Source organism: Trichomycterus rosablanca, chromosome 13, assembly GCF_030014385.1.
Source record: "Trichomycterus rosablanca isolate fTriRos1 chromosome 13, fTriRos1.hap1, whole genome shotgun sequence".
NCBI classification, from domain to species: Eukaryota; Metazoa; Chordata; class Actinopteri; order Siluriformes; family Trichomycteridae; genus Trichomycterus; species Trichomycterus rosablanca.
In genome coordinates, this window is record NC_086000.1 from 22674162 (window position 1) to 22696373 (window position 22212).

General features: G+C 38.9%; 1 protein-coding gene across 1 annotated transcript; it reads right to left on the bottom strand.

The window, feature by feature from the left end:
• Positions 1-1947: 1947 nt before the first annotated feature.
• On the bottom strand, positions 1948-21353 carry fndc4b (fibronectin type III domain containing 4b). The gene is made up of 6 exons (XM_063007599.1): positions 21287-21353; positions 13648-13763; positions 13250-13454; positions 4444-4533; positions 4040-4176; positions 1948-2204 (listed from the first exon to the last, which is right to left on the bottom strand). The coding sequence occupies exons 1-6, from the start codon at positions 21351-21353 to the stop codon at positions 2169-2171; spliced, it is 651 nt and encodes a 216-aa protein (XP_062863669.1). The 3' UTR covers positions 1948-2168.
• Between the last annotated feature and the right edge of the window lie 859 nt (positions 21354-22212).

The following is a 22212-nucleotide window of genomic DNA, read 5'->3' on the forward strand; positions in this document are numbered from 1 at the left end:
GGTTAAGGGTTCAAGGGTATATGTGAAATTTAAGATGAGAGGTAATAATTTGAATGTTTTATGCTTGTTTTGGATAATGAACTCTAAAACACACAAACACCAACAGCACAACCTCATTTCTCTGCTGCTGCCAAATGCACCCTCTTAAACCCTGTAGTACACAAACGTTCCTATACTTTTGCACATATTTGTTTTCCAATAATGTAACATTGTTTGCCTTTCATACTACAGTGTAAGTTGCACTAATAATTGTCAGTTTTAACTTTTTTTGCTCAGTTAACTGTTAATTAGTTCTACTTTAATTTTCTTTAAGTTGTTTATTGCTTATTGTTGACTGTTTGATAATTGTTGAGTTTTTTTTCCCCATCATTTAATAATGTACACAGACCAAGACAAATTCTTGGTATACTTTAAACTGTATGTATATATAGATCTTAGTGTAACTGGATGAATGCAAAAGCTCCATTGCTTTTGGATATTTTTCCATGTACTATGGCAACTAGTGCAGTAAAACTATCCCTCTATATACAGACAGAAAAGTTACCAGTTATTACTATAGTTATTCATGATAAGAAAACTCACAAAAACAAATAAAAGAGTTACATACCTAAATTCATAACAGTGGACAAAGAAAACCTTTGGACAAAGAAAATGTTTCAATAATTTAATGGCATGGCACTCTTAATGGCATCTACCGTACAAGTTACAGATCTGGTATGCAATTAAAATAGCATTTTGGCAGTTTAGTCCTTTAGAAGTTTGTTATTTAACTTCCCTCACTCACATGAAGAAACAAAAATAAGCAGACACTACAATTAATAATTAATTATCATTAAAAAGCTTTCTTCTGACCAGGGTTACAGTGTGTTCAGTGTCTACCTGGAAACACAGGGCACAAAGCTGGAATACTCCCTAGACAGAGTGTCAATTTATTGCATTCAGTTACATCTGGGAGCTACCAGGACTTTCACAATAAATAAAATTGATAAATAAAATAAAATCTGACTTAATTGAGAACACAGAAAAGAAGTTAAAAAAATTTGGTTTGTTTAAATGTAATTGAAATGTAACAAGATCACAACAATAAAATGTATCATTAAAATAATGCATTATAGAAAAACATACAATTTTGGTTTATGACTTTAACACTTTACACAATTCTGTTAAATTATTTTATTACCACTGTTCTCAAAATACTCCAAGTAACAATCTCTCTCAGTTGAGTCATATGTATTGTCAATTCCTGTTTACATTTTATTAATACAACATATTTTGTTTTGTTATTCTACATTTACACACTCCAAAGTAACAGCAATAATACTGTGTTAGGTTTCAGAGCAGTTATGCATTTAAATACACAGGTTTTATTACAATGGATTCAGGACACAGGTTTATTTTAGTACTAGAGAGAATCCCTGAAAGACTGCACTTAAGTGACAGACTGCTGTTGTATTATGAAATACCAAATAACATGTAATGCTGCGTAAAATAAAGAAACATCTAAGATTTTGTTGGATTACAGACTACAGTTATTACATCTGTTCATACGCATACCATAAATGTCTAGTACACTTCTAAAACATCCCTTTAGTAAAGACGGTACAATTCTGAATTTTGTCCCAATCACAATATTAAGGACACCAGCTCCTTTTAGACTATTAACGTTATTATTAACTACTAACTACAGGCTTTATATTTTTTTCTGTTTTGCATAGACGAGTGGTACCAGAAGTAAACGTCATTTCACATTTTTTCATTATAAACTAATTTCAGCATGAAATATTTACCCATGGCATAGCACTGATCATGTTATGCATACTTATTTAAAAGATAAGTTGGTCAGCAGTCATCTTAATGTAATTTAGCCCCATTCTTATTAACTTTATATGAGCTAAAATAAAATTCATAAAAGTCATTTTGTATTCTATTTTATTGCTATCACAGTACATTCACATTCTCTAAAAAAAAAAAACTGTTATTACCACTCCACTACAGATTGTTTCCCTCTGTAGCACAGTACAGAAATAAAGTAGACCACACAGAGCTAGGTGTTAGTACAAATGAAGGATGCTTCTTAGGTTTGTTGTTTTTTGGATTTCCAGAAAAAGAAGGATTTATGCCCTCTAGCGGTCCAACCAGACTGCTCGGATGTTCCATTGGAGTACAGGTCAGACTTTGATAATGCTGACTGAGGATGGTGTTCTCTGCAAGGAGAAAAATAAAAATCATGAACAGGACCAGGCCAGTTTCACTTCCAAAAAACTATATGCAAATATATGCAAGTCCATGGGACCATGGTACGCATTAACAGGTTTCCCATACATCCTTATGCGAAAAAATACCTTGAAACTCAACTTCTTTTAAACTCAACGCCAGTCTCAGAACCAATTGATGTTGAGTCTTAAGGTACCACTGTATTATATAATTGCAATCTGGGTTCTCGTAGTAGTTTATTTAGTAACAGTACTTTCTTATTTATTAAATTGTGGTTTTACCTTTTTAGTAACAAATAGTAAGATGTTACTGACACACAGGGACATGCCTGCAACATTTTGCTGGGCAGGTGCTCAAAAAGTAAAACCCTTTTTTAATTATTAATAGAAAAAAATTAAAAATACATATATGAGCATGTCTTTAACCTAACATATTTATCTGTGTGAGTCTTTAATACATCAGATTTAAATATAAAAACTATAATGTAAATTTAAAACAATCTGTCTTGCAAAAAGATTAGTCTTTATCTAGTACTTCATAGTCCAAGAGACTTTATGTTTTGATGCTAGTAAACATTCTGATTTGTTTGGACGCTGAAAGTTTATGTACAAACCTTTCTTTCAGCTAACTGGTCATTTTGCCCTAAAATGGAGATTTTCACTCATGACTGTTACATAAGTGTTTTAGTGACTGAATAAATTATTAAATAAGTCCAATGATAGCAGTGTTTGTTTATTAGGATTTTAACATCTTGTTTTACACTTTGGTTACATTCATGACAGAAACGATAGTTACTCATTACACAAGATTCATCAGTTCACAAGGTTATATAAAACACAGTCATGGACAATTTAGTGTCTCCAATTCACCTCACTTGCATGTCTTTGGACTGTGGGAGGAAACCGGAGCACCCAGAGGAAACCCACACGGACACGGGGAAAACATGCAAATTCCACACAGAAAGAACCCGGACCGCCCCACCTTGGGATCGAACCCAGGACCTTCTTGCTGTGAGGCGACAGTGCCGCCCCCAATGATAGCAGTGAAATATTAAGAAAAAACAATCAATGAAAATACACAACAGACTTAAACTGACATAAGCCAGAGAGGGCAATGCAAAACCTTGGTTTAGAGTATGGAACAAACAGATTGTGCTGACTATTAATTGCTAATTAAACAAGTTAACAACATGTGGTAGAACACAAATAAATGAGCCTTAGGGATACTCATTATATTCTTGCCAATGGCACTCAGCAGGAAAGCAGGATTTTCAGTTAATATTAGCTGAAAAATTAAAGGTAATGACAGCTATGGCTATGTACTGATTTTGGTCAAGAAAGCCTCATGTCACATCCCAGTCAATTTGGTGGAGGGTGGAGGTTGGGGCTCTGTGCAAACAACTAAAAAATTTTAAACCAAGCTTTTCTTAATGTCTTTATAGACTTAGGCCTTTCGACTGATAAATATCATGAGATAAGGCACTGAACTAGTAATCGAAAGATCACTGGTTTAAGCCCCAACACTGCCAGGTTGCCACTGGTGGGCCCTTGAACAAGGCCCCTAACCTTCAATTGCTCAGACAGTATACTGTCACAGTACTGTTAGTCACTCTGGATAAAAAGTGTCTGGTAAATGATAAAAATTATTTAAATAATGAACAAATTATGGATGAACTGCATTTCTGAACAGTTTGTGCTTGCTATTTAAATCAGTGGTAGAATTAGCATGGAATATTCTAGACATGTCTTTCCAAATAACATCCCAGAATGGGTCTATAATGTCATGTTTAAATTATTCATATAGGTGTCAGTGGTGTCATGCTCACCTTGCTTCCCAGAAGCCCTCCATTATGGTAATCTGGAGAGCTGTGTTCAGACGGAGGTTTGGTTTTCTCTTTGCTGTGGTTGTTTGAGTCGTTGTCTTTGATGATATCGTACTGCCTACAGAAGAGAGCAATCACGCCTGCAAGCCAAATACATTAGATTTGAAAGCAGGTCACTTCTGCTCGACCTTAAAAAATTGTTATCTGTCATCCAGCCAAAAAAGCTACATTTAAAATTGTGTACATACTCTTAATTGTTAATCTCTATGTAAATATATTGTTATATTTATTGCTGTTGGTATTGTTGGTACAAAATCGAAAAGGTTGTAATACTCAGATTTATGGTTAGCAGGTATGACATATAGTTTTACATCATGCGTGTTATAGTATAGTTTGAGTATAGTCACCTGCCCACATCAGCAGCACAGTCATGATGATTAACATCTCTCCTGTCTGAAGGTTTGTGGAAATGTCAAGACCTTCTACTGACGGGTCAACTATCAAAAAAAAAGAAAGTCAGATATACACAAACACACACAAAAAATTAAATGAACATAGTTTTTCTTTAAGAAATTACTAAAAAATAATCTTTGAAAACCTGCACACCCTGTTCATTAAAAAATGACCAGGTCTCTAAATATGCATGCCATGCAAATTGAAAATCCCATGTACTACTGCTATTCCAAACCTGACATTTTTCTAATGACATACATACAGTATATAAAAATTTGCTTTTGTAGCTGCTCAGTTACAATTTTTACTTGCTGTCAAATGTATACAGTCCACTGAACTACATTCACATGACCAAACTAGTGTTGCAAATTCTGGTTGTTTATTTGAACTCTAATTTAAATGTAATCTCACATTTCTCTTCTAATTTATCTTCTCTCATCTAAGCATTGACAGAAATCAGTTCTACTTAGTGTGATGCTGGGTTAATGGAGGCCGGACACATGCATAGGATCAGTAAACTCTTTATTTAAGAAAAATCCAAAAGCCCAGTCTATTAATCAGGCAAGGGTTGACACTGGAAGATCAATACACATTGAAAAATCAATGACATTAAACAAAAGCAGGATAACAGGACTAGGCACTCAGACTAGAAAACAATAAGCACAGTACTGAACACAAGAAAACAAGAACCAAATAACGTGACTAGGAAACGCTTCAAATGCACATGGAAAAAAGCAATCAGCACTTAGTCCAGGAGAAAAGGGAAAACAGATGTACATATACACAGACGAATCATGAAGACAAAGGGGAAAAGGTGTATACAATGACCGGGAGCAAATCCCTGACAAGGGGCAGATACAGGGCGGAGGGCAGAAGCTGAAAACAAAACAGAGTGTACACAGAGAGGGTAGATGTGGGGGTCCTGAACCTTGGAGCAACCTAAGGCTGGTTTTGCCTCAGAATCACAGTCACACAGACTTTGCCAGATTGAACCAGTGACAAGACAGGGAACAAGATTGAAGGGCTGGCTGGGACTTGTGACATGACTGAAAAACTTTCTGGGACCAGTGACATGAGTAGCAGACCAGCTGGGGCCTGCAACAGGACAACAGTACCACCTGGTACTTGACAGGAAACAGGACTGGAGAACAGGCTGGGGTTTGCAACAGGACAAAAAACCGGGTTGGAAGGTTGGCTGACAACAGGAAGAATTCAGGAGTGCCGGCTGGGACTGGCATAAGCTTAGAAGGAATGGCTGGAACCGGCAAAATGAATGGAAACAGAACTAGCAACTGTGACAGGACTAGGAAGCCAGACGGAGACATAATGAAGGCTGCTAGAACATCTAGTGTCAGCTCAGGGTATAGGGTTGGAAACCTGCAAACTGGCAAATCAGCAAACTCAGCTGGCAGGTCAGGGAAGGCCATAGAAAGGTCACGTAACCCATATGCCAGAGGGTCAATGAATTCAAATCTTGGCAGAGCTATGTCCTTAGCTGGAAAAGACAGCGATGGGGCTTGGTAATGTTTTAGGTCACTGTGGTAGAAGATGAAATTTATTTCTTGTCCACCTTTATGGATATTAACTTTTATGTGTAAGCTCTCTAGAACACTATTTAAAGTGCTTCATTTCTTATACCCTAATGGCAAAGCATTTAGCAAATATTTGAGTAGTTTTGCTAAACATTTTATGAAATAAATAGTATACAGTAATCCCTCGCTATATCGCGCTTCGACTTTTGCGGCTTCACTCTATCGCGGATTTTATATGCAAGCATGTCTAAATATAAATCACGGATTTTTCGCTGGTTCGCGGATTTCTGCAGACAAGAGGTGTGTTCGAAAAGCTAGGGAGCTCTCTACATAGACGCATTTCACGTCATCCTGTGCGCTTCCGATAAGGGGGCTGTTCCAAATCCTTCAACATTTCAATGTTATTTTCACTCAAAAACGAGTGAGCATCCGACGCTGCCTTAGTGATCAAGGCAATCCCAGAATTCATTGCGGGTCGGGCGCTCTTCTCTTACAGAAGAATAAACATGGCTGACGGTGCGGACAAACAAATGGAGTTCTTTTCAAACGTAAATAAAATATTACTGATTTTTAACTTGTATAAACTTGTACCGAGTGTTTTTATTTGCAAGTTCGGGCTTGTCAGGAAATGTAACCGTAATCGGTACCTGAAGGGAGATGTTATATTGACATGTTAGCGTGCTGTGCTACCTCAATCCATTGGTTTTAATGACAAGATGCTAAACCCGATGGAATCGGGTTATGAAAATAACCATATAAACACATGGTTTTTACTTCGCGGATTTTCACCTTTCGCGGGGGGTTCTGGAACGCAACCCCCGCGATCGAGGAGGGATTACTGTAAACCCACTTTAATCTTCTACACAAAGGAATGGTGTGGCTAAACATTTTGTCCAACCTAGCACTATACCTGATTCCATTGTTTTATTCTGTCACTTTTGGTCTCAAACCAACTGATGAGGTCTATCAAAACACTTGCCTGGTTGATGTAAAAATCAGAGGATAAAATCAGATGCCCTAATCTATAAAATGTTATGCCCAGTAATTTTTTTCTGATGGTATACAAGTCAATGTGGCACTTCTCATCTAATAATTACATTGTATTTTGTATAAATCTACAAGACGACACTGTAGTTATGCTGCAACATACAAAAATAGTGCTCATATAAAGAACCTGGATTTAAGCAATTAAGCCAACTTTTGGGCATTTGCTTAAAGAGGCAAAAATTAAGTTTTTAACCTAATATACACAAAATAGGTTTGAAAACAGGTCCCACAGCAGGAAGCTTTTGAATGTCACACTGCTGGTTATGTAACTCCACCCACGTAAGCAAAGGCATGTCTGCACAGCCTTAAGTCATCTGCACAGGTGGTTTATATACACTATATGGACAAAAGTCTTAAGACACCCTTTAACACCCTTTCTAATTATTGGATTCATGCGTTTCAGCCACAACAATTGCTAACAGGTGTAATAAATCAATTATATAAACAACATAACATGCTTCCAACTTGCTTCCATGACTGTACTGCTGTACACAAAGCAAGGTCTACAAAGAGACATGAATACAAGCTTGTTTAAAAAAACTCCAGTGTCCTGCACAGCACCAATAAACATTATTTGAAACAACTAGATCATCAACTGAGACTTTCAACTGAGACCAACATCAGTGCCCAGCCATACAAATGCTTCACATACTTCATAGCCATACTTCCTGATATCTGATAGATCACTATGTGATGACCATGTGACATCTAATTGCACCGCTAGTCCAGAGAATGAACCTAGACCACAATGCCATTCTAGGAACTAAGTGAGACAGGTATACTGTATATACACTATATACACTATATACGCTATACATATATACAGTGTATCACAAAAGTGAGTACACCCCTCACATTTCTGTAAATATTTCATTATATCTTTTCATGGGACAACACTATAGACATGAAACTTGGATATAACTTAGAGTAGTCAGTGTACAGCTTGTATAGCAGTGTAGATTTACTGTCTTCTGAAAATAACTCAACACACAGCCATTAATGTCTAAATGGCTGGCAACATAAGTGAGTACACCCCACAGTGAACATGTCCAAATTGTGCCCAAAGTGTCAATATTTTGTGTGACCACCATTATTATCCAGCACTGCCTTAACCCTCCTGGGCATGGAATTCACCAGAGCTGCACAGGTTGCTACTGGAATCCTCTTCCACTCCTCCATGATGACATCACGGAGCTGGTGGATGTTAGACACCTTGAACTCCTCCCCCTTCCACTTGAGGATGCGCCACAGGTGCTCAATTGGGTTTAGTCCATCACCTTTACCTTCAGCTTCCTCAGCAAGGCAGTTGTCATCTTGGAGGTTGTGTTTGGGGTCGTTATCCTGTTGGAAAACTGCCAGTTTTCGAAGGGAGGGGATCATGCTCTGTTTCAGAATGTCACAGTACATGTTGAAATTCATGTTTCCCTCAATTAACTGCAGCTCCCCAGTGCCAGCAACACTCATGCAGCCCAAGACCATGATGCTACCACCACCATGCTTGACTGTAGGCAGGATACAGTTGTCTTGGTACTTCTCACCAGGGCGCCGCCACACATGATGGACACCATCTGAGCCAAACAAGTTTATCTTGGTCTCGTCAGACCACAGGGCATTCCAGTAATCCATGTTCTTGGACTGCTTGTCTTCAGCAAACTGTTTGCGGGCTTTCTTGTGCGTCAGCTTCCTTCTGGGATGACGACCATGCAGACCGAGTTGATGCAGTGTGCGGCGTATGGTCTGAGCACTGACAGGCTGACCTCCCACGTCTTCAACCTCTGCAGCAATGCTGGCAGCACTCATGTGTCTATTTTTTAAAGCCAACCTCTGGATATGACGCCGAACACGTGGACTCAACTTCTTTGGTCGACCCTGGCGAAGCCTGTTCCGAGTGGAACCTGTCCTGGAAAACCGCTGTATGACCTTGGCCACCATGCTGTAGCTCAGTTTCAGGGTGTTAGCAATCTTCTTATAGCCCAGGCCATCTTTGTGGAGAGCAACAATTCTATTTCTCACATCCTCAGAGAGTTCTTTGCCATGAGGTGCCATGTTGAATATCCAGTGGCCAGTATGAGAGAATTGTATCCAAAACACCAAATTTAACAGCCCTGCTCCCCATTTACACCTGGGACCTTGACACATGACACCAGGGAGGGACAACGACACATTTGGGCCCAATTTGGACATGTTCACTGTGGGGTGTACTCACTTATGTTGCCAGCTATTTAGACATTAATGGCTGTGTGTTGAGTTATTTTCAGAAGACAGTAAATCTGCACTGCTATACAAGCTGTACACTGACTACTCTAAATTATATCCAAGTTTCATGTCTATAGTGTTGTCCCATGAAAAGATATAATGAAATATTTGCAGAAATGTGAGAAGTGTACTCACTTTTGTGATACACTGTATATATATATACAGTGGGGAAAATAAGTATTTGATCCCCTGCTGATTTTGTAAGTTTACCCCCTTACAAAGACTTGAACAGTCTATAATTTTTATGGAAGGTTTATTTTAACAGAGAGAGACAGAATATCAACAAAAAATCCAGAAAAAAAACATTAAATAAAAGTTATAAATTAATTTGTATTTAATTAAGGGAAATAAGTATTTGATCCCCTACAAACCAGCAAGAATTCTGACCCCCACAGACCGTTTATGTGCACAAAAGGCACACAAATTAGTCCTGTCCCTGTATAAAAGACTCCTGTCACAGAATCTTCCAGTTTCTTCCATTCAAATCTCTCGACCACCATGTGCAAGACCAAAGAGCTATCAAAGGACGTCAGGGACAAGATTGTAGACCTGCACAAGGCTGGAATGGGCTACAAGACCATCAGCAAGAAGCTTGGTGAGAAAGAGACCACTGTTGGCGCGATCATTCGAAAATGGAAGAAATACAAGATCACAGTCAATCACCCTCGCTCTGGAGCTCCATGCAAGATCTCACCTGGTGGGGTAAGAATGATTCTGAGAAAGGTGAGGTCAGTCCAGAATTACACAGGAGGAGCTTGTCAATGATCTCAAGGGAGCTGGGAGCACAGTCACCAAGAAAACCATTAGTAACACACTTCGCCGTAACGGATTGAGATCCTGCAGTGCCCGCAAAGTCCCTTTGCTCAAGAAGGCTCATGTACAGGCCCGTCTGAAGTTTGCCAATGAACACCTGAATGATTCAGAGAAAGCTTGGGAGAATGTGATATGGTCAGATGAGACCAAAATTGAGCTCTTTGGCGTCAACTTTACTCGCCGTGTTTGGAGGCAGATAAATGCCCGGTGGGGATGGTGTTCTTGGGGTCATATCCAGCATTTCTCTGCTCCCAGCTCCCTTGAGATCATTGACAAGCTCCTCCCGTGTAATTCTGGACTGACCTCACCTTTCTCAGAATCATTCTTACCCCACGAGGTGAGATCTTGCATGGAGCTCCAGAGTGAGGGTGATTGACTGTGATCTTGTATTTCTTCCATTTTCGAATGATCGCGCCAACAGTGGTCTCTTTCTCACCAAGCTTCTTGCTGATGGTCTTGTAGCCCATTCCAGCCTTGTGCAGGTCTACAATCTTGTCCCTGATGTCCTTTGATAGCTCTTTGGTCTTGCCCATGGTGGTTGAGAGATTTGAATGGAAGAAACTGGAAGATTCTGTGACAGGTGTCTTTTATACAGGGACAGGACTAATTTGTGTGCCTCATGTGCACATAACCGGTCTGTGGGGGTCAGAATTCTTGCTGGTTTGTAGGGGATCAAATACTTATTTCCCTTAATTAAATACAAATGTATTTATAACCTTTATTTAATGTTTTTTTCTGGATTTTTTGTTGATATTCTGTCTCTCTCTGTTAAAATAAACCTTCCATAAAAATTATAGACTGTTCAAGTCTTTGTAAGGGGGTAAACTTACAAAATCAGCAGGGGATCAAATACTTATTTTCCCCACTGTCCCACTGTATATACAGTGTATCACAAAAGTGAGTACACCCCTCACATTTCTGCAGATATTTAAGTATATCTTTTCATGGGACAACACTGACAAAATGACACTTTGACACAATGAAAAGTAGTCTGTGTGCAGCTTATATAACAGTGTAAATTTATTCTTCCCTCAAAATAACTCAATATACAGCCATTAATGTCTAAACCACCAGCAACAAAAGTGAGTACACCCCTTAGTGAAAGTTCCTGAAGTGTCAATATTTTGTGTGGCCACCATTATTTCCCAGAACTGCCTTAACTCTCCTGGGCATGTAGTTTACCAGAGCTTCACAGGTTGCCACTGGAATGCTTTTCCACTCCTCCATGACGACATCACGGAGCTGGCGGATATTCGAGACTTTGCGCTCCTCCACCTTCCGCTTGAGGATGCCCCAAAGATGTTCTATTGGGTTTAGGTCTGGAGACATGCTTGGCCAGTCCATCACCTTTACCCTCAGCCTCTTCAATAAAGCAGTGGTCGTGTTAGAGGTGTGTTTGGGGTCATTATCATGCTGGAACACTGCCCTGCGACCCAGTTTCCGGAGGGAGGGGATCATGCTCTGCTTCAGTATTTCACAGTACATATTGGAGTTCATGTGTCCCTCAATGAAATGTAACTCCCCAACACCTGCTGCACTCATGCAGCCCCAGACCATGGCATTCCCACCACCATGCTTGACTGTAGGCATGACACACTTATCTTTGTACTCCTCACCTGATTGCCGCCACACATGCTTGAGACCATCTGAACCAAACAAATTAATCTTGGTCTCATCAGACCATAGGACATGGTTCCAGTAATCCATGTCCTTTGTTGACATGTCTTCAGCAAACTGTTTGCGGGCTTTCTTGTGTAGAGACTTCAGAAAAGGCTTCCTTCTGGGGTGACAGCCATGCAGACCAATTTGATGTAGTGTGCGGCGTATGGTCTGAGCACTGACAGGCTGACCCCCCACCTTTTCAATCTCTGCAGCAATGCTGACAGCACTCCTGCACCTATCTATCAAAGACAGCAGTTAGATGTGACGCTGAGCACGTGCACTCAGCTTATTTGGACGACCAACGCGAGGTCTGTTCTGAGTGGACCCTGCTCTTTTAAAACGCTGGATGATCTTGGCCACTGTGCTGCAGCTCAGTTTCAGGGTGTTGGCAATCTTCTTGTAGCCTTGGCCATCTTCATGTAGCGCAACAATTCGTCTTTTAAGATCCTCAGAGAGTTCTTTGCCATGAGGTGCCATGTTGGAACTTTCAGTGACCAGTATGAGAGAGTGTGAGAGCTGTACTATTAAATTGAACACACCTGCTCCCTATGCACACCTGAGACCTAGTAACACTAACAAATCACATGACATTTTGGAGGAAAAATGACAAGCAGTGCTCAATTTGGACATTTAGGGGTGTAGTCTCTTAGGGGTGTACTCACTTTTGTTGCCGGTGGTTTAGACATTAATGGCTGTATATTGAGTTATTTTGAGGGAAGAATAAATTTACACTGTTATATAAGCTGCACACAGACTACTTTTTATTGTGTCAAAGTGTCATTTTGTCAGTGTTGTCCCATGAAAAGATATACTTAAATATCTGCAGAAATGTGAGGGGTGTACTCACTTTTGTGATACACTGTATATATATATATATATATATATATATATATAAATATAAATATATATATATATATATATATATATATATATATATATATATATACACACACTAAGTGAGGACAGGTATAATACTCTGACAGGGAGCTAGTCCTTTGCATGACACAGCCCATGTTCTCATTCATTCACACTCACTCATACCTGATGGCAGCAGCCAATTACCCTGATGGCATGTTTTTGTGCACTGTAAAAAATTATACTTGGAACGTGATGATGACACACATACAACATGCCAAACTCTGCACAGATTGTGACTTGAGACCAAAAACACTAAAAATAGTCATCCAATAGAAGCAAACATTTGCAAATGGTTTAGGATACTTGTGTTTTATCTTGTTATATTCAGGTAAAATAGTAAGGCCTACATAAAAGTCTTTAATATTAATAAAACATTAAGAAATTATGCAAAGTTAAAGACAAAAATATTGTGTGAAATGTATTTGATTATTCTACATAAAACTCTCTTGTAAAAATTAAAACAAATGCTGTGTGTAGTGTAGTGTAGTGTTGTAGTGCTGTGTGTTTATCATGGTAATGATAATCTGAGTACCTTGAGCCACCAGGTTAGATTGGAAGTGGTCTGATTTTTCGAGGGTTCGAAAATGAACCCTCTTGCTGGCCTGGCTTTCCCCGTGAAGTCCGACGGACTGCACCTGAATAATGTAGTCTGTGTTTTCATCTAGATCCCACAGCACACATGCACGACTAGTGGTGTTAATTTCCCTGATGAAACGCTGCATCATGCCATCCTGTCTCTGTAACAAATATGGCAAAGAAAACAGCATGCACACACACACACAGAAGTTACACACTGCAAGCAGAGAAAAAAGCTTTACTGTATATAAGGTTTACTGAAGAGTAATGTACAGTTATTACAGCCATAATGTGCACAGTTTGATACAAATGGTTTCCTTTGGGCTATACATCATTTTAATAACTGTGTTGGACCTGTTGAGAGATGGCATAGCCGATTACAGTCTCTCCCTCCGGAACACTCCAGGACACGGTAGCTGAGTGTGCTCTCAGGTGAATGACAGAGACATTGACAGGAGCAGCAGGACGATCTGTAGAAGGCATGAATATAAATCATTTCTCAGGATTACTGTACACAATTAAAAAGTTTCTTTTTTATATTACATACTACATTTCTTATTCTATTTATTTAATCACACAGTGCTGTGCAATAATACTTGTGTACTTTAATACTTGTGTACTCTAATACTTGTGTACTTTAATATTTGTGTACTTTATTACTTTTTAATTTAATGTATCTTGAGCTGCTGTAATAACTGACTTCCCCTATGGGATTAATAAAGTGATCTATCTATCTATCTATCTATCTATCTATCTATCTATCTATCTATCTATCTATCTATCTATCTATCCATCCATCTATCCATCCATCCATCCATCCATCCATCCATCCATCCATCCATCCATCCATCCATCCATCCATCCATCCATCCATCTAGGGCGGCATGGTGGCTAAGTGGGTAGCACTGTCGCCTCACAGCAAGAAGGTCCTGGGTTCGATCCTCAGGTGGGGTGGTCCGGGTCCTTTCTGTGTGGAGTTTGCATGTTCTCCACATGTCCGTGTGGGTTTCCTCTGGGTGCTCCGGTTTCCTCCCACAGTCCAAAGACATGCAAGTGAGGTAAATTGGAGACCAAGATATACGATATATACAGTGGTGTTCAAAAAAATAGCAGTCCAGCACCATTAACTTGATAAATCAAAGTTTTTAGTAGAAGTGATATTTCTACATAGCAAATAATTTACTTGAAAGTGTAGTAGAGTATTGAAAACAAAACAAACCCAACAATTAGGACATGCATGCCGTTCATTCTGAGTAATCGAAGCATTGATTGAAAGGGGCTTGTTCAAAATAATAGCAGTGAGGAGTTCAATTGGTGAAGCCATTCATTCTGCAGAAGAATGGGTGTCAATTCTGGCCCTTATTTAAGGTAGGATGGTGGCAAATGTTGCACAGGTTGGTCATAGCACATTTCCTTCTGAAATACTGGGTAAAATGGGTTGTTCCAGACATTGTTCTGATGAACAGCGTACTTTGATTAAAAAGTAGATTTTAGAGGGAAAAAACATAGAGAAGTGCAGCAAATGATAGGCTGCTCAGCTAAAATGATCTCAAATGCCTTAAAGTGACAACCAAAACCTGAAAGATGCAGAAGGAAGCGTGGAACTACTGTTTGAATGGATCAAAGAATAGCCAGAATGGCAAAGGTTCAGCCAGTGATCACCTCCAGAAAGATCAAGGAACATCTGAAGTTCCCAGTGAGTACAGAAGATGATTAAGTGAAGCCAATTTACCAGCAAGAACTCCTTGCAAAGTCCCGTTGTTAAGAAACAGACGTGTCCTGAATGGGTTCAAATTTCCCAAAGAACACATTGACTGGTCCAAAGAGAAATGGCTTAACATTTTGTGGACAGGTGAAAGCAAAATTGTTCTTTTTGGGTCAAGTGGCCATAGACAGTATGTCAGACGACCCTCTAGCACTGAATTCGAGCCAAAGTACACTGTGAAGGTAGTAAAGCACGGTGGTACAAAACTATGATATGAGGATGTTTTTCATACCATGGTGTTACGCCTATTTATCACATACGAGGGATCATGGATCAGTTTAAATATATCAGAATACTTGAGGAGATCATGTTGCCCTATGTCGAAGAAGAAATGTCCTTAAAATGGGTGTTTTAACATGACAATGACCCAAAACATCTTGGTTACAGACAAACAAGATTGAGGTAATAGAGTGGCCAGCACAATCCCCTGACTTCAATCCCATAGAGAACTTGTCTTCTGACATCTGAAATGTGTTCTTTTGAGGCAAAACCCAAAATTGCAGAAGAACTGTGGAATGTAGTCTAATCATCCTGGACTGGAATACCTGTTCAGAGGTGCCAGAAGTTGGTCGACTCCATGCAACACAGATCTCGGAAACAATTGTTATGCCACTAAATATTAGTTCAGTAATTTAAAGTAAAGTAAAACCTCAAACATTTTTAGTTTATAGATACATTTTTTGAGTTTTTAAAGAAAAATGCTGGCACTGCTATTATTTTGAACAGCCTAATATTCATTTTTCTTAACTTTCTGTAAAGGATTAACACAAACTGGCTAAATGTTGTTAATGTTTTGATTTAGAATTGAAAGTGTAGTATTTTCAGTGCATTTGCATTTATGGAAATAAAAGTTATTATAATGATTTTGTGCTTTATTCACTTTTTTAAAATCACTGCTATTTTTTTGAACACTACTGTAGATATTCGATATACCTGAACTGATGAATCTTGTGTAATGAGTAATCTATCTATCTATCTATCTATCTATCTATCTATCTATCTATCTATCTATCTATCTATCTACATTTGTACATTTTTAAATTTCTTCCTTATAATATTGACAGCAGCAAATCTGATTAGCAAATCACTGCAGCTGCATAACTGCATTACAGAGCAAAAATATTAGTAATTATTACACTATGCTCTATATACACTACACACTGTACTTTAAAAATATTGGCCAAATTTATGTAAAATGTTGGCATAGTTCCATGAAGCACTTAGGGTAATAACAGAGTAATAATAAATCACTGCCTTTCAGTGTTACAGAAATAAACTGTAATTTACAATATACTGCACAGACTGTAATTTACAGCTGAATCATATAATGCTTTCAAAGCCAGAAACTCCCCAAGTGAAAATGTTATTTTGATATTTTTATTAGCTTGTATTAAGTATATTTCAAAAACAAAACTGAAATCATGCCAGTTTAAAATAAGGTCATTAATAATCTGTTATTGAAAATGCCTTTCTGACAGATTAACATTAGTCAAACAAACTGCAACATAAGACACTGAACAAAATATTATTCGGCATCATATTGCAACATAATATTAATGCTATGCCATGCAGTATATCTAAAACAAATTTAGATAACATAAAGTAATTAAGGTAAACCTTTAATTAAATGTTCTTTGTCCTAATACTGTATATTGGACTTCCACCTGCTGCAATATGAATTTATTGGTTTAGAAAGAAACACACCTGGGTTTACACAGGTTCACAGTTTACGCTGTGTAGCAGTGTTAGCTCAGCGGTTAAGGTCAGATTTATATGAAGTTGAATACAAGTGTCTGCTAAATTCTGTAAAATGTAAATGTGATTGATTAAGTATTTTAATTAATGTCAGAGCAGTGGTATTTTAGCAGCTAAGGTACTGGATTAAAATTTAGAAGATTGCTGGTTCAAGCCCAACCACCACCAAGTTATCACTATTGGGCCACTGAGCAAGGCCCTTAACCCTCAACTGCTTGAATTGTGTTCAGTCCTATTAGTTAAGCTGCTTTGCATAAAGATGTCTGAATGTTGTACACTGCATTGTCAGGACATAAACCAAGCCATGAGGTTCAAGACATTTTCTGTGGATTTCTGCAATCAAATTGTGCCAAGAAATATATCAAGGCAAGGATATAAAACAATTTTTAACTGTTTGAGTGTTCACCAAGACAACAGTGACCTCAATAATTTTGTAATGGACGAAGTTCCTTCCTAGGGTTGGCCTTCCAGCCAAATTGGGTATCTGGGCAAAAAAGGCACTCCTTAGGGAGGTAAGAAAAAATCCAGTGTTCACTCTAGAAGAGCTTAAAAAGTCCTGTGCAAAGATGGGAAAATTTGTTGAACAAGCAACCATCTCTGCACCACTTCATGAGTCAGGCCTTAATGAGAGTGCCAAAACAGAAGCCACTGTCAAGAAAAGGCATTTGTAAAGAATTCTGGCAACACTAAGGAAAAAGATTCTGGTATTCTGGCAACATCATCTGGCTGATACCATCCCTAAGGTGAAACAATGAGATGGCAGCATTACACTATGTTTGTGCTTCTCAGCAGCAGGGAAATAAAAAAATAGAATTGGGTGATAGAAGAATACAGCCAAATAAAGGTACATTATTGATTTAAAAAAAACTCCAGAGCTCATGTAAACTCAGACTAGGGTGACAGTTCACCAACACAAAAATGACCCAAAGCATTCAGCCAAAACAACACTGGAGTGGCTTTAGGGCAAACCTTGAGTGGTTGAACAAAAGCCCAGACTCAAACCCCATCAAACATCTGCTGAGAGACATGAAGATGGCAGTTCACAGACACTTAACATCCAATCTGATGGAGCTTGCGAGGATCTGCCAAGAAGAATGGACTAAATTGTACAAATCCAAGTGTGAAAAGCTTGTTGAGATGTATCCAAGAAGACTTGCAGCTGTATTTGCAACCAGAGGGGCTACCACAAAATACTGAATGGGATCTGAATACTTTTCAGTTAGAATTTTTAGTTTTCCACCTAATTAAAAAAATGTTTTCAGTGTGGTTAAATTGGTGATTAAGTGTAGACAAATTAGCAAAATGTAAATAATATCCATTCAAAATCAAATCCAAAGAAGAGTACAAAAAGTGTGTATACTGTCTTAATCCACTGTATACTTGCTGAATCATGTAAATGGAGTATATAGCTTTGTGATCTTCCCACACACAACATTTAGTGACTGCTTAGAGGGTGTATGTGCTTGCAGTTCAATGTAATATAAGCAAAGGCCAGTTATTATATCACCATGCACTTGTGATGTCTTGCATAACTTGAGCACAGACTGACCATATACATCCATGTCTGTTAATTATTGCACACTGTGCCCAGAAATGTATCTTTTCGTCCACAAATATCCAGTGTGGCTGCTGGTTTAGACATTAACCAAGGACGAGCACGTCTGTTTCTATTTGTATAATCAGTTAGACTTGGTTAGTTGTATTGGGTGTAGGTCTTGACTAGTTAGTACAAAAACCTGCAACCACAACCTAGCATGGCTTGAATTGGTTCATAACATGTATATATTGGTCATATTATAGGTCAGCCCTTGTCTACCTTAACTCGATCACTTAATATATAAACTTTCTTAGTTCATAATAATTTTATGTCATGTGTACGACCACAACAGTCATCCTGTCTGCCACCTTAGAAAGATGTATTAAATACCTACTGTAGCTAACGTCTAGAAGTCCACTGGATGTCTGTCTGGTCAGTGTGCTGCTGAAAGCTGGCCAAAGTACTGTAGGACTGATGTAATTGGATCTATCTGTGTTTGACAGTCCTTAAAGCTCTGATTACTGATGTTGACTTAACTGACTTACTGTGAGCAAAGTATGCAAACATGAAAGGTGTGAATCTTTATGTAAATATTCTGTGTTTTGAAAGTCAAAATCACATACATTCATGGGATAAATAAAAATGGGTCAGATATGTACAATATGTACAATTAGTTGCATTATAATTTAGCAGTTTAAGCCAGTAACAGCAGTAATAACAATAATTGGTATCAGATTGGGATATTACAAGTGATATTGGTATTCAGTGTGGTGCCAATGAATCACCACAATCTTACCCCTCCAAACAACACCCCTGGGTATTGTTCGAAAAGGAAAACATTGGATCAGTACATCCAAGGACGGATTAAGGATAGTCTGGGCCCCTGGGCAAAATAAATACATTAAATTAATACATTAAACAACCTGTCAATAACTAACCCTAACACAAGAATCTATTTTATATAAGTTTCTTTCTACTCTTCTTTCTTGCAAAGTCATCCACTAATTCATCAAAATTAAGCTGTCTGACCAAATCTGATTCAATGGCCAGAAGTGACAGTGAGTTCATGCGGTTTTGGCGCATCCTAATCCTGAGTTAATTCTTAATACGAGCCAGTTTGGAGAATGAACGCTCCCCTTCACAATTTGTGATAGGCACAGTCAAAAAAAGTCTAAGTGCTATGTAGACATTTGGAAAGGTTGACTGTAAATTCAAATTGATCATGGTTTTGAGCATTTTACTAGGACATTTTTCTTTTTCTGTTATGAATGACTTGTATTGTATCAATTCATCTGCCAGGCTCATGTTCAGATCTGAAGGATATGCTGCAGCAAGTGAGTTAGCCTTTAAAGTGAGCTCACTGTTGGACATGTTGTCAGGCATGAAAAGAACATCAAATAGCTCAGTTAAGTGTGTGTATGCATTCAAACAGTGGTTGAGACAGGACACAAGTTTGTCAATGACAACATTGAAAGTTTCGATCCGAAACTTGTCCTTTCCGTTAAATGCTACACCTGGCTCTGCACTATCATCAGACATAATTTTGCGCTTCTTTGTACGCTGGAGGTCATGCCTGTACTCTTGGGAGACAGCGGTGGTGACATTTAAAGCTGCCCCTTCAAACACCTCAAAGTTATCTCTCTGTGCTGCCACAAAGTCTCTTAAAGACAAGAGAAGTTGTGTAGCTGTACATATGTCAATATCATGCTTCTGCAGCTGCAGGCTTGTGGCTTGGAACCTCTGTAGTATTGTGTCCCAGAAGTATGCCATGAAGGCCATCTCCAACGTGTCCAATTTGTCACAGAGTGCAGAGGCTTCACTTCGAGTTACACATTTCTCCTCCATATCTTTAGACATATCATTCAATGCCTCTCTCAGTTGTGCATAATATTTCCAAAGAGCCTTAGTTGATTCAGCTCGTGCGCTCCATCGAGTACCTGACAGTGATTTCAGTGTGAGTTTGATATCAGTATCACGGAAAACCTTTCCCCACCTGTGTGTAGATGATGCACAAAATGTGTACATTGCCTGTACAAAGTCAAAAAAACGTCCAGCTTCTGGGCTACTGTTAACAGCATTGACACCAACTAAATTCAGTGAATGTGCTGCACAGGAGACATAACAAATTAAAGGGTTTCTTTGTTTAAGATGAGCTTGGACTCCATTGTACTTTCCCGACATGTTACTTGCATTATCATATGACTGGCCCCTACAGTTGGATAAGTCTAGGCCCAGATTCTCCACCATAGCAACGACACACTCTGCCAAACTGTCCCCACTATGGTTTTCAATAGGCTCAAAAGCTAGAAGATGCTCAACTACGTGTCCGTCATTATTAACAAACCTGAAAATAAAAGTAAGTTGGTCCACATGAGCAAGGTCTGGAGTGGAGTCAACTATAACAGAGAAGTATTTTGGCTAGGGCCCAAAAGCATGGCTAGGGGCCCCAAAAGCATGGCTAGGGCCCCCAAGAGGCCCTGGGGTCAAAGTCCCTAATAGTCAGAGGATCCTTAAAATGGAGGGCCCTCGGAAATAAAAATATATTGTATCATAAATGTTGATAGGCATCGCAATATGTTTTGGGCCAGGGCCCCCTGACTTCAAGGGCCCCTGGGCACTGGCCCCACTGGCCCGGTCAGTAATCCAGCCATGAGTACATCCCTAATTTACAGATGTCAGGTCAGTTCTCCCACATCTGCAATAAATCAAACTAACGACTAAGAGCAAACTCAATTTTCCTAATGCCTGCTTTCAATTTAATCCTGTAACCCAATAAAGCTCAAGGAATACACACTCTGCATCTGGAGCAAGATCCTTAGTGCAGGTTATAAATCAAGCTGGGCTAAAAGCTTGTAAAACTCTGAAGTGATGATGATGATGAAGAGGTTTCAGTAAGGAAGAAATGGATGGATGTTGCAGATGCTGGTTTCACTTACTTGCTTGGCAAATGTGGCAGCAGGATAGAAGCAGAAGCAGGACAGAAGCAGTCAGAAGAACACTCATATCTTCTTTCAGCTGCTTAAAATGTTTAATTTGAGACTTTAGCTCGTCGGCTTGTGCAATACTCAAACTTCACTGTCAGGAGCAAACCGTGCACCGCAATCAGAATAGATCAGGATTAGCAGAAACTTATCTCACCACCATTTTCGCCCTATAGCATCACCCTCAGTGTAGTCCTTAAATAAACAGCGATTTCACCTTGATTTAGTCCGACTCTGTGCGCTTCCAGCAAACCGATTTAAACATAATCCAGCATTTCAGCACTGCATGTTCCACAAGCACGCTTAATAATTCAGTGAAAAAAAAACTCAGTCACTCAGGTAGCAAGCAAGCATGGTAAATCTTACCAGTCTACCAACCCCGTATCTATGTTCCTAATCAATTAAATACACGCACATTTCCAGAGCTGATTAAATGGCGTCCGGTGTGCAACCCGTCATCTTTGCGTCCTCACATTGTCTTTGCGCTGTAAGAATACCAATAAATCCGAGGTGCTGTTGCTGCGACACACGCGCTTGACCTACAGGTGGTGGTGGGCTGTCGATGCGCTCGCGCTGTCTGAATAGTGATGGGCATCGAGAGTCACTTTGCTGACTCGCTTTTAAACGATTCCGTTAAAATGAATTGAACATCTGTTTTATCTGTTATTTCTGAATAGTCTTTATTTAAAGAAAAGTCTGTTCCCATCATCTAGTGAAAAGATTGCAGCGTAATTTATCTTAAAAATTGACTTACGTTCTATTAAAAAATCTTTAATATTTAATATTTGAAAAGTTTAACATGATAAAATCTAGCTAAATCTTTATAACAGTCTGAATTTAAAATAGACCTTTCAAAAACGGTGAAATTATTACCTAGTATG

Excerpts from the sequence above, each read along its gene's own strand:
- fndc4b (XM_063007599.1), bottom strand. The coding sequence starts at position 21,353 with ATGAGTGTTCTTCTGACTGCTTCTGTCCTGCTTCTGCTTCTATCCTGC. Across the intron at positions 13,455-13,647 it reads GCTATGCCATCTCTCAACAG|AGACAGGATGGCATGATGCA; the intron begins GTCCAACACAGT and ends TATTTGTTACAG. Across the intron at positions 4,534-13,249 it reads ATCTAACCTGGTGGCTCAAG|TTGACCCGTCAGTAGAAGGT; the intron begins GTACTCAGATTA and ends TTTTTTTGATAG.